The sequence below is a fragment of the Oncorhynchus masou genome, chromosome 32 (assembly GCF_036934945.1).
Source record: "Oncorhynchus masou masou isolate Uvic2021 chromosome 32, UVic_Omas_1.1, whole genome shotgun sequence".
Classification (NCBI taxonomy): Eukaryota; Metazoa; Chordata; class Actinopteri; order Salmoniformes; family Salmonidae; genus Oncorhynchus; species Oncorhynchus masou.
The window spans coordinates 30,759,444-30,773,226 of NC_088243.1; the positions used below are offsets into that span (position 1 = coordinate 30,759,444).

The window sequence follows — 13,783 nt, forward strand, 5'->3', positions numbered from 1 at the left end:
ACATTACAGTCAAATGCCCAGCTCCAACAAGGACTCATCAACTCTCTGCAGCCCTGTCAGCACTGGGTGTACAAATAAAATGCAGGCTCATCTGTGAATTACTGTGCTTTATAAGATACTGTGGTCAAGCTCTTGTGATGCATAAATAGTATCAAAACAAAAACTATGTAGTTCCAGTATATTCACTTGTTCATGCTGATATATTTGATACAGCTCCTCCTCCGGTTTCAGCTCACCTTGTGGTTGCGTCCATGTTTGTAGAGCAGGGAGATGATGGACTTGATGTGTCCTCTCTGGATGATATTTAGAGCCTCCGGGCTCTCAGTTAGAATGCAGTGAAGAACCTCCAGTATGCCTGCCGTGGCAAATCATCAATTAACGGCCACCGAGGACAAGGGAACAAGACACAAAAGGTCATTTCGCAAATGCATGCTCCTGAGCACAAGAAGAGGGTATGACGATACATGGCCAGGCATTACTAAAGCCATCCAGGACTCTAAACACCATGTCTGGGGTTTACAACAGTGCAATCCAACTCCACATCACCTTTGAAACCATGTGCAGACAGCATGCAGGTAGGACAAGGCCACACAAAGCTTTAGCTTTTTTGATTGATTGAATCGATAATGAAAAAAGAAGTAGGCTGCTTCAGTCCGGAGACTTTCCATACATAACTGATTAGTAAGGATAAAAACACAATAAAGCCCCTAAGGCTTATTTCCATTGTGGTCCTCAAACACGTGTCATGGTGGTATCATGTTATCATTTAAACACGTGTCATGGTGGTATCATGTTATCATTTAAACACGTGCCATGGTGGTATCATGTTATCATTTAAACACATGGTGGTATCATGTTATCATTTAAACACGTCATGGTGGTATCATGTTATCATTTAAACACGTGTCATGGTGGTATCATGTTATCATTTAAACACATGTTTAAACACGGTGTCATGGTGGTATCATGTTATCATTTAAACACGTGTCATGGTGGTATCATGTTATCATTTAAACACGTTATCATTTAAACACGTGTCATGGTGGTATCATGTTATCATTTAAACACATGTTATCATTTAAACACGTCATGGTGGTATCATGTTATCATTTAAACACGTGTCATGTCATGGTGGTATCATGTTATCATTTAAACACGTGTCATGGTGGTATCATGTTATTTATTTAAACATTTAAACACGTGTCATGGTGGTATCATGTTATCATTTAAACACGTGTCATGGTGGTATCATGTTATCATTTAAACACGTGTCATGGTGGTATCATGTTATCATTTAAACACGTGTCATGGTGGTATCATGTTATCATTTAAACACGTGTCATGGTGGTATCATGTTATCATTTAAACACGTGTCCATGGTGGTATCATGTTATCATTTATCATGTTATCATTTAAACGTGTCATGGTGGTATCAACATTTAAACACGTTGGTGGTATCATGTTATCATTTAAACACGTGTCATGGTGGTATCATGTTATCATTTAAACACGGTCATGGTGGTATCATGTTATCATTTAAACACGTGGTATCATGGTGGTATCATGTTATCATTTAAACACGTGTCATGGTGGTATCATGTTATCATTTAAACACATGGTGGTATCATGTTATCATTTAAACACGTGTCATGGTGGTATCATGTTATCATTTAAACACGTGTCATGGTGGTATCATGTTATCATTTAAACACGTTATCATTTAAACACGTGTCATGGTGGTGGTATCATGTTATCATTTAAACACGTGTCATGGTGGTATCATGTTATCATTTAAACACGTGTCATGGTGGTATCATGTTATCATTTAAACACGTGTCATGGTGGTATCATGTTATTATTTAAACACGTGTCATGGTGGTATCATGTTATCATTTAAACACATGTCATGGTGGTATCATGTTATCATTTAAACACATGGTGGTCATGGTGGTATCATGTTATCATTTAAACACGTGTCATGGTGGTATCATGTTATCATTTAAACACATGTCATGGTGGTATCATGTTATTATTTAAACACGTGTCATGGTGGTATCATGTTATTATTTAAACACGTGTCATGGTGGTATCATGTTATTATTTAAACACGTGTCATGGTGGTATCATGTTATTATTTAAACACGTGTGATGGTGGTATCATGTTATCATTTAAACACGTGTCATGGCGGTATCATGGTACCTGAGGAAGACTCTAGTCTCTCCAGCTTGCTGACCAGCCAGTCCAGGTTGTTGGAGAACTGGGTGCAGTTGTTCCTGTTGCCTCGGATCAGCGCCGCTACAGGACACATGGACAAGGTCACAGGTCAAGGGGAGGAGACACGATACATATCCAGTTGGCAAGTTTGAAGAGGATAATGCAAATTGCTTATCTTTGACCTTCAGTACAGCAAAAACATAGCTCCTATAGAAATACACTGCACATCTTCCGCAACAAACAATGACACCCATGTCAAGGGAAGAAGACATATAATCTTTGCTAGTTATGAAGAGGATAATTCAAATAGCTTGTCTTTGCACCTACAGCCAACAACACTGCCAAACCTTACATCTTACACAACCACAACAACAACAACGTCACACAAAATGCACACCTTAAACCACACTCCATGCCAAGGAAAGAGTAGTGTTCTTCTTCAAAGCCTTTATGCATAATAATTAAGCTGCAGCATATAAAGGAAGGGCGTGACATCAGGGGGACAGGAAAGGAGAGTCGTCCCAGCCAAAAATGACAGGGTCACCTGGCATAGACAGAGGAGAGGAGGCCAGGCTCACAAATCCATTTAGCTGGTGCAGGTGTGTGGAGGAGGGGGTACGAGAGGAGGGACGTGGTCTGCACATTAATGCTCCCCATGAGGAGAAAGCACCATGTAAACACGCTGTGAAGGGCTCAGACAATGACACGGACACTAGAACTGGGAAGCTTCTGAGCGGGAGACATGCTCGTACTCCCAAGAGGGAATGCCTATAATGTACAACTGACATGTAAGATTGGACTGGTTTTTCCCACCCTGAAAGACCGTATTCGAACAATTTGTAGCCTAACTCATGGATATGGGGAAAAGTGGTGACCATCTGGTGAACATGGGCAGTCCAGATTGGCTGGGAGAATGTTGTAGACATGCTGGGGGAGATGTTGGGTAGAGGCCCTGGAAGCACTTCACACAGACGTGAAATCTGCATGCTATCCTTATCCACTTCCAGCCCCTGCACGAAGCTCCAGCCCCTGTTTGTGGGTGTGTGTGTTCAGGTTTTATTCGTCGTATGTGCAAGATACACATGGTATACACCGTCCAACCAAACGCTTACTTGCAGCTTCCTTCTCGACAACGCAAACTAAAATAAAGAATAAAAGATAAGAACACAAACATAAAGTAAATGGCTCAGTAGAATAGAATAAACATTTTTGCACAAGTATAATACAGGAAGGCACAAGTTATTGTCCAATATTTACACTTGTATCAGGGAACGTGGGATTAGGGGGCAAGTGTTTAAATTGTGCAGTATTAGCAAAAGTAAATACGAGTCTGGTAGCAGCAATTGTGATGTGTGTGTAGCATGAATGCATGTGTGTGTGTGTGTGCATGTACATGTGCGTACAGTACGTATGTGTGTGTTTGTGAGTCTGTGTGTGGTACTAGAGTGCATGTTTACTGAGGCTAGGGCTGTGAAGGTCATGACGGTAAAGTTTATTGGTGGTGTACATTGTTTGCAGACGTTATCACAGGTGCAGCGAAATTCTTATGTTTCTAGCTCCAACAATGCAGCAATATCTAGCCAATACAATAACAATACACATGCCTTCTGTCATTGTGAAGGGTCCATTTCAGGTGTGTTTGTCCGGTCTACAATAAAAAATGTGTACTGTTGAGGGTACTCGAAGACTGGAGTTGAGCACCACTGGCTAAATGGGTGGAATGACAGCCATTGCAGGGAGCAAAGCAGGAAGAAAAAGCAGGATGTGTCAGTATGTGGTGTGATTTGTTGATTCAACTCAACTGACATTACAAAAAATACATTCCATTGCATGAGCAACATCATTCCCCTTTGACATCATTGGAACGAACATTCTACACTACCATGGAAACGATTTGCATCACAACAGCAGGCATCCACTGTGAGTTCACCCACGAGTTTACCAGTCACACTGCCAGGGTTAGAGGTTCCAAGCCTGTTCTATTCATTCTATTTCTATGTGTGCTGCTGCAGGGAGGGGGGCATTGTCTAGGTAACCAAAGACTCATTTGCTATTACACCTTTGTTTCAACAAGGAGCAAAAAGTTTCATCACGTTGTTAAGAGTCCATGTTACCTCAGACTCCGACTCAACCGCACGAATGCCCGGCCGTCACTTCTTCAGTCAGCTGTTCGTTCCACACTCACACAAAATATATATACACACATATATATACACACACACACATACAGTATATACATACATACAGACATACACCACCAGTTAACAGTTTTAGAACAACTACTCATTCAAGGGTTTTTCTTTATTTTTACATTGTAGAATAATAGTGAAGACATCAAAACTACGAAATAACACATATGGAATCATGTAGTAACCAAAAAATAGTGTTGAAGATTCTGCAAATAGCCACCCTTTGCCTTGATGACAGCTTTTTACACTCTTGGCATTCTCTCAACTAGCTTCATGAGGTAGTCACCTGGAATGCATTTCAATTAACAGGTGTGCCTTGTTAAAAGTTCATTTGTGGAAGTTCTTTCCTTCTTAATACGTTAGAGCCAAAAGGTAGGGGTGGTATACAGAAGATTTGGTCAAACACCAAGTCCATATTATGGCAAGAACAGCTCAAATAAGGAAAGAGAAATGACAGTCCATTTCTTTAAGACATGAAGGTCAGTCAATACGGGAAATTTCAAGAAAGTTTCTTCAAGTGCAGTTGCAAAAACCATCAAGCGCTATGATGAAACTGGCTCTCATGAGGACCGCTACAGGAATGGAAGACCCAGAGTTACCTCTGCTGCAGAGGAAAAGTTCATTAGGGTTACCAGCCTTAGAAATTGTAGCCCAAATGCTTCAGAGTTCAAGTAACAGACAAATCTCAAAATGAACTGCGAATCAGGCATTCATGGTCAAATTGCTGCAAAGAAACCACTACTAAAGGACACCAATAAGAAGAAAATGTAACAAGGTACGCTGAGAGTCGGGAAGTAAGTTCAGGGAGTGAATACATAAAAAAAAAAGAATTTGCAAAACAAGAAACACAAACAGCGCACAGACATGAAACAGGAACAATGACGACTGAGGAAGAAACCAAAGGGAGTGACATATAAAGGGAAGGTGATGGAGTCCAGTTGAGTGTAATGCTGGTGACAGGTGTGTGCCCTAACGAGCAGCCTGGTGATCTAGAGGCCGGAGAGGGAGCACACGTGACAGTACCCCCTCCCCAACGTGCGGTTCCAGCCGCAGGACGCCGACCAGGATGACGATCCCGGGGATCAGGAGCGGACCGGTCACCTCTGCTAAGGCGCAGGAACGTGTCAATCCAGCTGAGGCGCGGGAGCATGACGACCTAGAGCACCGGAGAGAGAGCATATGTGACAGAAGAGACTTGCTTGGGCCAAGAAACACGAGCAATGGACATTATACCAGTGGAAATGTGTCCTTTGGTCTGAAGTCCAAATTGGAGATTCTTGGTTCCAACGGCTGTGTCTTTGTGAGACGTGGTGTGGGTGGACAGATGATTTCCGCATGTGTATTTTCCAACGTAAAGCATGGAGGAGTTGGTGTTATGGTGTGGGGGTGCTTTGCTGGTGACACTGTCAGTAATTTATTTTGAATTCAAGGCACATTTAACCAGCATGGCTACCACATCATTCTGCAGTGATACGCCATCCCATCTGGATTGGGCTAGGTGGGTCTGTCATTTGTTTTTCAACAGGACAATGACCCAACACACTTCCAGGCTGTGTAAGGGCTATTTTAAAAAGAAGGAGAGTGATGGAGTGCTGCATCAGATTACCTGGCCTCAACAATCCCCTGACCTCAACCAAATTGAGATGGTTTGGGATGAGTCGAACCGCAGAGTGAAGGAAAAGCAGCCAACAAGTGCTCAGCATATGTGGGAACCTCTTCAAGACTGTTGGAAAAACATTCCAGGTGAGGCTGGTTGAGAGAATGCCAAGAATGTGCAAAGCTGTCATTGCAAAGGGTGGCTATTTGAAGAATCTCAAATATAAAATATATTTTGATTTGTTCACCACTCTTTTGGTTAATACATGATTCCATGATTTCATAGTTTTAAAGTTTTCAATGTAGAAAATAGTAAAAATAACTAAAAACCCTTGAATGAGTAGGTTTGTCTAAACTTTTGCCTAGTACTGTATGTCATATTTGTTTTACGGTTATGACTGTTATTTTATTTTCATGTTCATCAACCATACCTGTCGGTTACACAGTTATACAGTAATTGTGCCTGCCCTATCCTCATCCTCGCAGACAGGCGTGTAAGATGGGGAAACACCACCTTAGAGTACCCAGAGGACCATAAACAGCTCTGTAAATGCCAGCTCAGCTGAGACAAATAATCCCACGGCAGCAGTGAGACGCAGGCCTGTGGTTGGTAAGAGCAGTACTGGGACTCAGAGAACGCCAGGGCTTTCGTGGCAGGCAACAATGATTGATTACTGTGAAGTGTGTGTGTGTGTGTGTGTGTGTGTGTGTGTGTGTGTGTGTGTGTGTGTGTGTGTGTGTGTGTGTGTGTGTGTGTGTGTGTGTAACAAGCAAGGAGCAGACAGGTTGTCCTGTCTTTGTCTACTGTTGTGTTTAACGATTTTACTGTGACACTTTATGTGATTGTAACTATATTGGTGTGATGACTTGTGTAAAATACTCTTTGGAGGATATACTCTTCTATTGTCTCTCTCACCTAGCAGCTCATAGAGCAGGTTGAGGATGTCCTTCCAGGAAGCCCCAGCCTCTGCCCCGGCACACTCCCCAAAGTGGGCTGCACTGTTGTACACGTTGAGACGGTCGATGCAGCAGGACACCAGAGTCAGCATGCCCTGAAACAAAGACACACCCATCATTACTCTGACATCATCATCATGTGTCCTCAATTAACCTGTTCCGAGTCTCTCCCATGCCTTCATGCCTGGATGATTAATCTAGGATGGTAATAGCGATCAGGTATGCTAAGCAGCATGCCCAGCTGTGAGAAAGGAAAATTGCAGGTGATTTATAACTCCATGAAAAGCCTATCAGCTGTCAACAATGAAAAATTGACCTTACAACTGTATCGTATGGGAGAGCGGGATGATAAAGAGCAATTTTGGGATATTAATACAATTATGGAGAAGTGTGTAGGCTGGGATATAGATGGGTTATTGAAGCATTCCAAGAGCAGAATCGGTGTATGCCGGAAACAGTATTGTGTATGGTTATACCAATTATGTAAACATTACTTAAACACTGCACACAGCTATTTTACATAAATTCCTGTTATGAACTTATTGCTGGAGACAAAGTGAACAACTCGGGAAATTTAAATCCACAGCAACAGCTTTTGTTTCCGTTAAGGAGAGAAGTTGACGTTGTGTATTTAACATCACAGGCACAAGGGAAGGCAGCTGACATTTTATAATTGATGAGAACAATTTTGGGCTGAGAGGCTTATCAAAAGGCTCCACGCCATTGTTGTCACCACAGAAAAACTCAGAACAAAACTGCTGACAGTTGAAAAGCAATGCTCTGACATACAATATGGCATTGAAATACTGTACCAAGAATCCATTGATTTAGCCTTTAAAAACAGCGTGTCTTGGCAACACTGCATTTAAGCCCGGCTCCTGCAATGACCACTTACTAAAATTGCCTTAATCACAATTGAAACCCCTGACTTTGGACTTTTATTGTCCTCTGCTGCCAAGCAACCGTCAGGCAGGATTGCGACGCGGCACTTCATGTGTGGATGAACTCACTTCCTGTTTGAAGAGGTTCTGTCGGTTCTTGAGAGAGCGCAGCATGATCTGTTTCTCCTCGTGCTCCAGCTCAGCATTAGGCACCTGGAAGTAGGTGATGAGGTCATTGAGGGTCTGGAGGACCTCCTCGATGGGCAGGGCTACTGACGCACGGTTCTTTCCCCCCAGACAGTCCAGGTCTCTGGAACAGGGAAGAAGAGTTATCTTCACCACAGACAACTTTGAAAGTACTCCATTTTGCAAAAGTAGATTTTTCAGCATCAAAACAAGGGAATACACACTGAGCATACCAAACATTAGGAACACCTTCCTAATATTGAGTTGCACCCCCTTTAGCCCTCAGTACAGCCTAAATTCATCAGGGCATGGACTTTACAAGATGTAGAAAGCATTCCACAGGGATGGTGGCCCATGTTGATTCCAATGCCTCCTACAGTTGTGTCAAGTTGGCTGAATGTCCTTTTGGTGGTGGACCATTCGTCAAACACACGGGAAACTGTTGAGCGTGACAAACCCAGCAGCGTTGCAGTTCTTGACACAAACCGGCACCTACTATCATACCCAGTTCAAAGGCACTTAAATCTTTTGTCTCGCCCATTCACCCTCTGAGTGAATCACATACACAATCCATGTCTCAATTGTCTCAAGGCTTAAAAATCCTCCTTTAACCTGTCTCCTTCCCTTCATCTACACTGATTGAAGTGGATTTAAACAAGTGACATCAATAAGGGACAACAATTTTCACATGGATTCACTTGGTCAGTCTGTCATGTTCATACTGCTTTGTGAACTCAGTGTATGACAGCAGGTTCTTTATATCATGACATCATTATATGATAATCATAAGGTTTCATAACAACACCGAACTCCAGTATTAAAATATGACTCAAGCAGTGACTGCCATAGCAACATAATTTGCGCCTTGAGGTTCATCCATGCTGAAATGTTATTTCCGCGTGTGACCTAAAATGAGCCCCTGCTCTGTCACACAGAGGGAGGCTGAGGAGGGAAGGGGGGGTGGAGAGGTACAGCTCACAGGCGGCAGTCTAGGTCTGGACAGTGGTGAAAGCCAGTCAGCAATATTTGACCAACTGACGTCACGGAGGGGGGTATGTGTTTGATTCATAGTCACAGGCCAGTTTAATAGTGGCAGATGAGGGGGCTTTGAACATTTATTCGCTCCATAGCATTCTCATTCATGACTGGCCGTAAGTGGCCTTATGGCTTGATGTGTTTACTGTCCTGTTTGGCCACGGATGACTGGGTCACTGAGCCATGCAGGCAGTGTGCTTTTTGTGGGCTGTGCAGCCCACTGCTCACAGGCCAAAAGCTCAAATGTTGCTGTGCATTCACAGTCTACAGGGCTTTACACCCAGACAGCATGCATATTACACTACAGTAATGCATGGATATGCATGAAGACTGTCATGAAAATAAAATAACCGTTTATCAGTGAAGACTTGAACCTACTTCTACCCCCAAGGCATAAGACCTCTAAACAAGACGGCTAAATAGCTAATCAAATGGCTACATTGACTACCTGCTGTAACGGCGTTCTTCTTTTGTTGAAAGAGAGTCGGACCGAAATGCAGCGTGTAAGTTACTCATGTTTATTAGGAAGACAAACGAACGAACTATACACGAGTAACTAATAAATACAAAAACAATAAACAGAACGTGAAACCTATACAGCCTGACTGGTGCACACTACACAGAGACAGGAACAATCACCCACCAAATACAAAGCGAAAACCAGGCTACCTAAATACGGTTCCCAATCAGCGACAACGAGAATCACCTGACTCTGATTGAGAGCCGCCTCAGGCAGCCAACCTATTTAACACACACACCCCTAATCAGCTACAATCCCAAACACTACAAACCCCAATACGAAAATACAATACAAAATAAACCCATGTCACACCCTGGTCTGACTAACTAATAAACTAAAACACAAAATACTAAGACCAAGGCGTGACACCTGCATTGACCCTTTTTTATTGAATCTCTTGCACTGACTCTATGCACACACACTGGACTCTACCCACACACTCACATATACTTACACCCTAACACACACACACACACACACACACACACACACACATGCACACACATGCTGCTGCTACAGCTCAGTCTATTATCTATCCTGTTGCCTTGTCACTTTACATTTAAATTTAAATTTTTGTAATTTTCAGATTCAGGTGGGTCAACCCCGTATCTCAGTCATAGTAAGTACAAATTGCCTCAATTAGCTATTCGCAAAGTGAGTGCTAGTAAGGGGGGTGGGGCAGAGAAGACCTTTGACTGGGCTGAGCGGGAGCTGCCCTCTCAAAGGGGTGCGAGGGCCAAAAGCAGAGGTGGCTCAGGTTGGGGTGTAAGGTTAGAGCAGAGGCTGAAGGTAGGGAGGGGCAGTTCGTCTTGCTGCTCCGTAGGTAAGCACCATGGTCTTGTAGTAGATGGGAACTTCGACTGGAAGCCAGTGGAGTGTGCGGACGAGCGGGTTGACATGGCAGAACTTGGGAAGGTTGAACACCAAACGGAATGCAGGAATTTGATTGCACAAGCGGGGAGCCCAGCCAACAGCGAGTTGAAGTAGTCCAGACAGGAGATGACAAGTGCCTGGATTAGGACCTGCACCACTTCCTGTGTGAGGTACATGTTGTAGAGCATGAACCTGCTGGAGCGAGTTACTGCTTTGATATTTGCAGAGAACGACATGGTGTTGTCCAGGGTCACACCAAGGTTCTTTGCACGGGACTCCCGGGTGGCGCAGTGGTCTAGGGCACTGCATTGCAGCGGCAGCTGTGCCACCAGAGACTCTGGGTTTGCACCCAGGCTCTGTCGCAGCCGGATGCGACCGAGAGGTCCGTGGGGCGACGCACAATTGGCCAAGCGTCGTCCGGGTTAGGGAGGGTTTGGCCGGTAGGGATATCCTTTGTGCACCAGCGACTTCTGTGGCGGGCCGGGCGCAGTACACGCTAACCAAGGTCGCCAGGTGCACGGTGTTTCCTCCGACACATTCGTGCGGCTGGCTTTCGGGTTGGATGCGCGCTGTAAGAAGCAATGTGGCTTTGTTGGGTTGTGTTTCGGAGGACGCATGGCTTTCGACCTTCGTCTCTCCCGAGCCTGTACGGGAGTTGTAGCGATGGGACAAGATAGTAATTACTAACATTTGGATACCACGAAAAGGGGGTAAAATTTAAATAAATAAAAAAAGGTTCCTTGCACAAGGACATTGTGAAGTTGTCAACTGTGATGGTGAGGTCTTGGAGCAGGCAGGCCTTCCCCGGGAGAAAGAAAAGCTCTGTTTTGTCAAGGTTGAGCTTGAGATAGATGGAAGGCCGACATCCAAGCTGAGATATCTACCAGGCACGCAGAGATGCGTATCACCAATTGGGTGTCAGGATGAGGGAGGAGGGAAAGAGAAAATTAATTGAGTGTCATGCGCATAGCAATGATAGGAGAGACTATGTGTGGATCTGAAGCAGCTGAGTGGCTTGGTGTAAAGAGAAAAGGAGAGGGTCTCGAACCGAGCGCTGGAGGACACCAGTAGTGAGAGTACATGGTACAGACACAGATCCTCTCCATGTCAACTGGTAGGAGCGTCCTGCCAGGTAGGATGCAATCCAAGAGTGTGCAGAGTCTGAGACACCCAGCATTGAGAGAGTGGAGAGGAGGATCTGATGGTTCATGGTGTCAAAGGCAGTGGACTGCTCTAGGAGGATGACAACAGAGGAGAAAGAGTCAGCTTTGGCAGTGTGGAGAGCCTCTGTGACACAGAATCGACCAGTCTCGGTTGAGTGACCCAACTTGAAGCCTGACTGGTAAGGGTCAAGAAGATTGTTCTGTAGAGAAATAGCGAGTGAGTTGGTCAGAAATAGCATGCTCAAGTGTTTTGGAAATAAAAGAAAGAAGGGATTACAGTCTGTAGTTCTTGACATCAGAGGGGACGAGTGTTGGTATCTTGATGTGGGGAAAGACTCTGGCCATTTTGAAGTCAGATGTGACGCAGACAGTGATCAGGGATGAGTTGCTGAGGGAAGTGAGGAATGGGAGAATGTCTCCAGAGATGGTCTGGAGAAGGGAGGAGGGGATGGGGTGGAGCGGATAGATTGTTGGGTGGCCAGACCACACTAGTCACAGGTGAGAGGGGAGAAAGAGGTCAAGGCATAGGGTAGTTATGTGTGAGTGGGACCAGTGAACTCAATAGGCTGAATGAGGAGCGGGTGTCGTCAACCTTCTTTTCAAAGTGATTGACAAAGTCATCCCTAGAGCTGGAGGAGGGAGGAGTAGGTGGAACAGTTCCTAAGCTTAGAGGCAGAAGCTTGACATTTAGAGTGATAGAAAGTGGCTTTAGCAGCAGATAGAGTCAGAAAATTAGGGAGTGAAAGGAAGATAAGTCCTCCGGAAGTTTAGTTTTCCTCCATTTTTGTCAGCTTCCGACAGCCTTGTTCTGTCGCAATGAGTCACTCAGCCATGGATCAGGAGGGGAGGACCAAGCTGGCCGGAAGGTAAGGGGACAGTGTGAGTCATAGGATGCGGAAAGACAGGAGAGCAGGGTTGAAAAGGTAGAATCAGGAGATGAGAGAAAGGGATTTAGCAGAAGGGAGAGTAGTGGGAGGGAGAGAGAGAGAGAGAGAGCGAAGATTGCGACGGCACATGAGCATTTGGGTAGGGGCTGTAATGGGACATTTTTATTGTACGTGTCCACATAACTGAGTATGTGACTAACCTTGTGAAACTGTCCTTTTATAATCTCCTGTTCTTGGGAGTATCATCCTGTTGCAAACCAACTTGCACCTGCGTCCTTGTATAGATAAAGTTCCGCTCAAGAACAGGAAACTATAAAGATATGTGCTTATCACCCAATGCTTTGGAACTCAAACTGTCTACCCTGCGCTGTGTAACTCTGGTATTCTCTCTGAGCTCAGAAATAAGGAATCTTGGTTTGACTTGGACTCCAGCCAATCCTTATTGTAGAATATACACCACAGGGCTGAGTGGGTAGGGTTGGAGGAGAACGAGACAGAAAAAGAAAGTAGTGATCAGAAAGCTGGAGACTTCACCCTTACTTACATTAGAGAACGACTGATAATCTGCCGAGCCGATAAATGGGGCCTATATTTGACCTTCCAGTCTTTTGGCCCTTCCTTATCTGCTTTGCCGATAGTCCCTTGGCTGCTATGTGAGCCGCTACTCATCGCCTGAGCCACGAGCTCTACACAATGTAGAGGAACGTCTAGCTGGGAAGCTGCAGTATTAAGAAATAGATGAATTGACAGTGACCAAAATCGAATTACTGTTGGAAATATTAGTTTAGTTAATTCACTAATAATAAGGCTTCTCCTCTAGGATTTTGTCTGTGCTTAGCACCATTCCAGTTATTTTTTATCCTGAAAAACTCCCCAGTCCTTATAGATTACATGCATACACATAACATGATGCAGCCACCCCTATGCTTGAAAATATGGCGTGGTAATCAATAATGTGTTGTATTGGATTTGCCTCAAACATAACACTTTATTCAGGACAAAATGTAATTCCTTTGTCACATTTTACAGTATTACTTTAGTGCCTTGTTGCAAACAGGAAGCATGTTTTGGGATATTTTTATTCTGTGCAGGCTTCCTTCTTTTCCCTGTGTCAATTAGGTTAGTATTGTGGAGTAACTACAATGTTGTTGATCGATCCTTAGAGTTTAATGGCTGTGATAGGAGAAAACTACCTGTTTAAATGTCACCGTTGGCCTCATGATGAAATCCCTGAGCGGTTTACTTCGTCTCCGGCAACGGAGTTAGGAAGGACGCCTGTAT

The 13,783-nt window shown here is 44.1% G+C and overlaps 1 protein-coding gene across 1 annotated transcript in view; it reads right to left on the bottom strand.

Moving 5' to 3' along the window:
* Positions 1-13,783, bottom strand: part of LOC135525907 (ryanodine receptor 3-like) — a 174,757-nt gene that overhangs the window by 84,212 nt on the left and 76,762 nt on the right. The window contains 4 exon segments of the mRNA XM_064953874.1: positions 237-355; positions 2,201-2,296; positions 6,917-7,052; positions 7,968-8,148. Of these exon segments, the coding sequence (XP_064809946.1) occupies positions 237-355; positions 2,201-2,296; positions 6,917-7,052; positions 7,968-8,148 (532 nt within the window).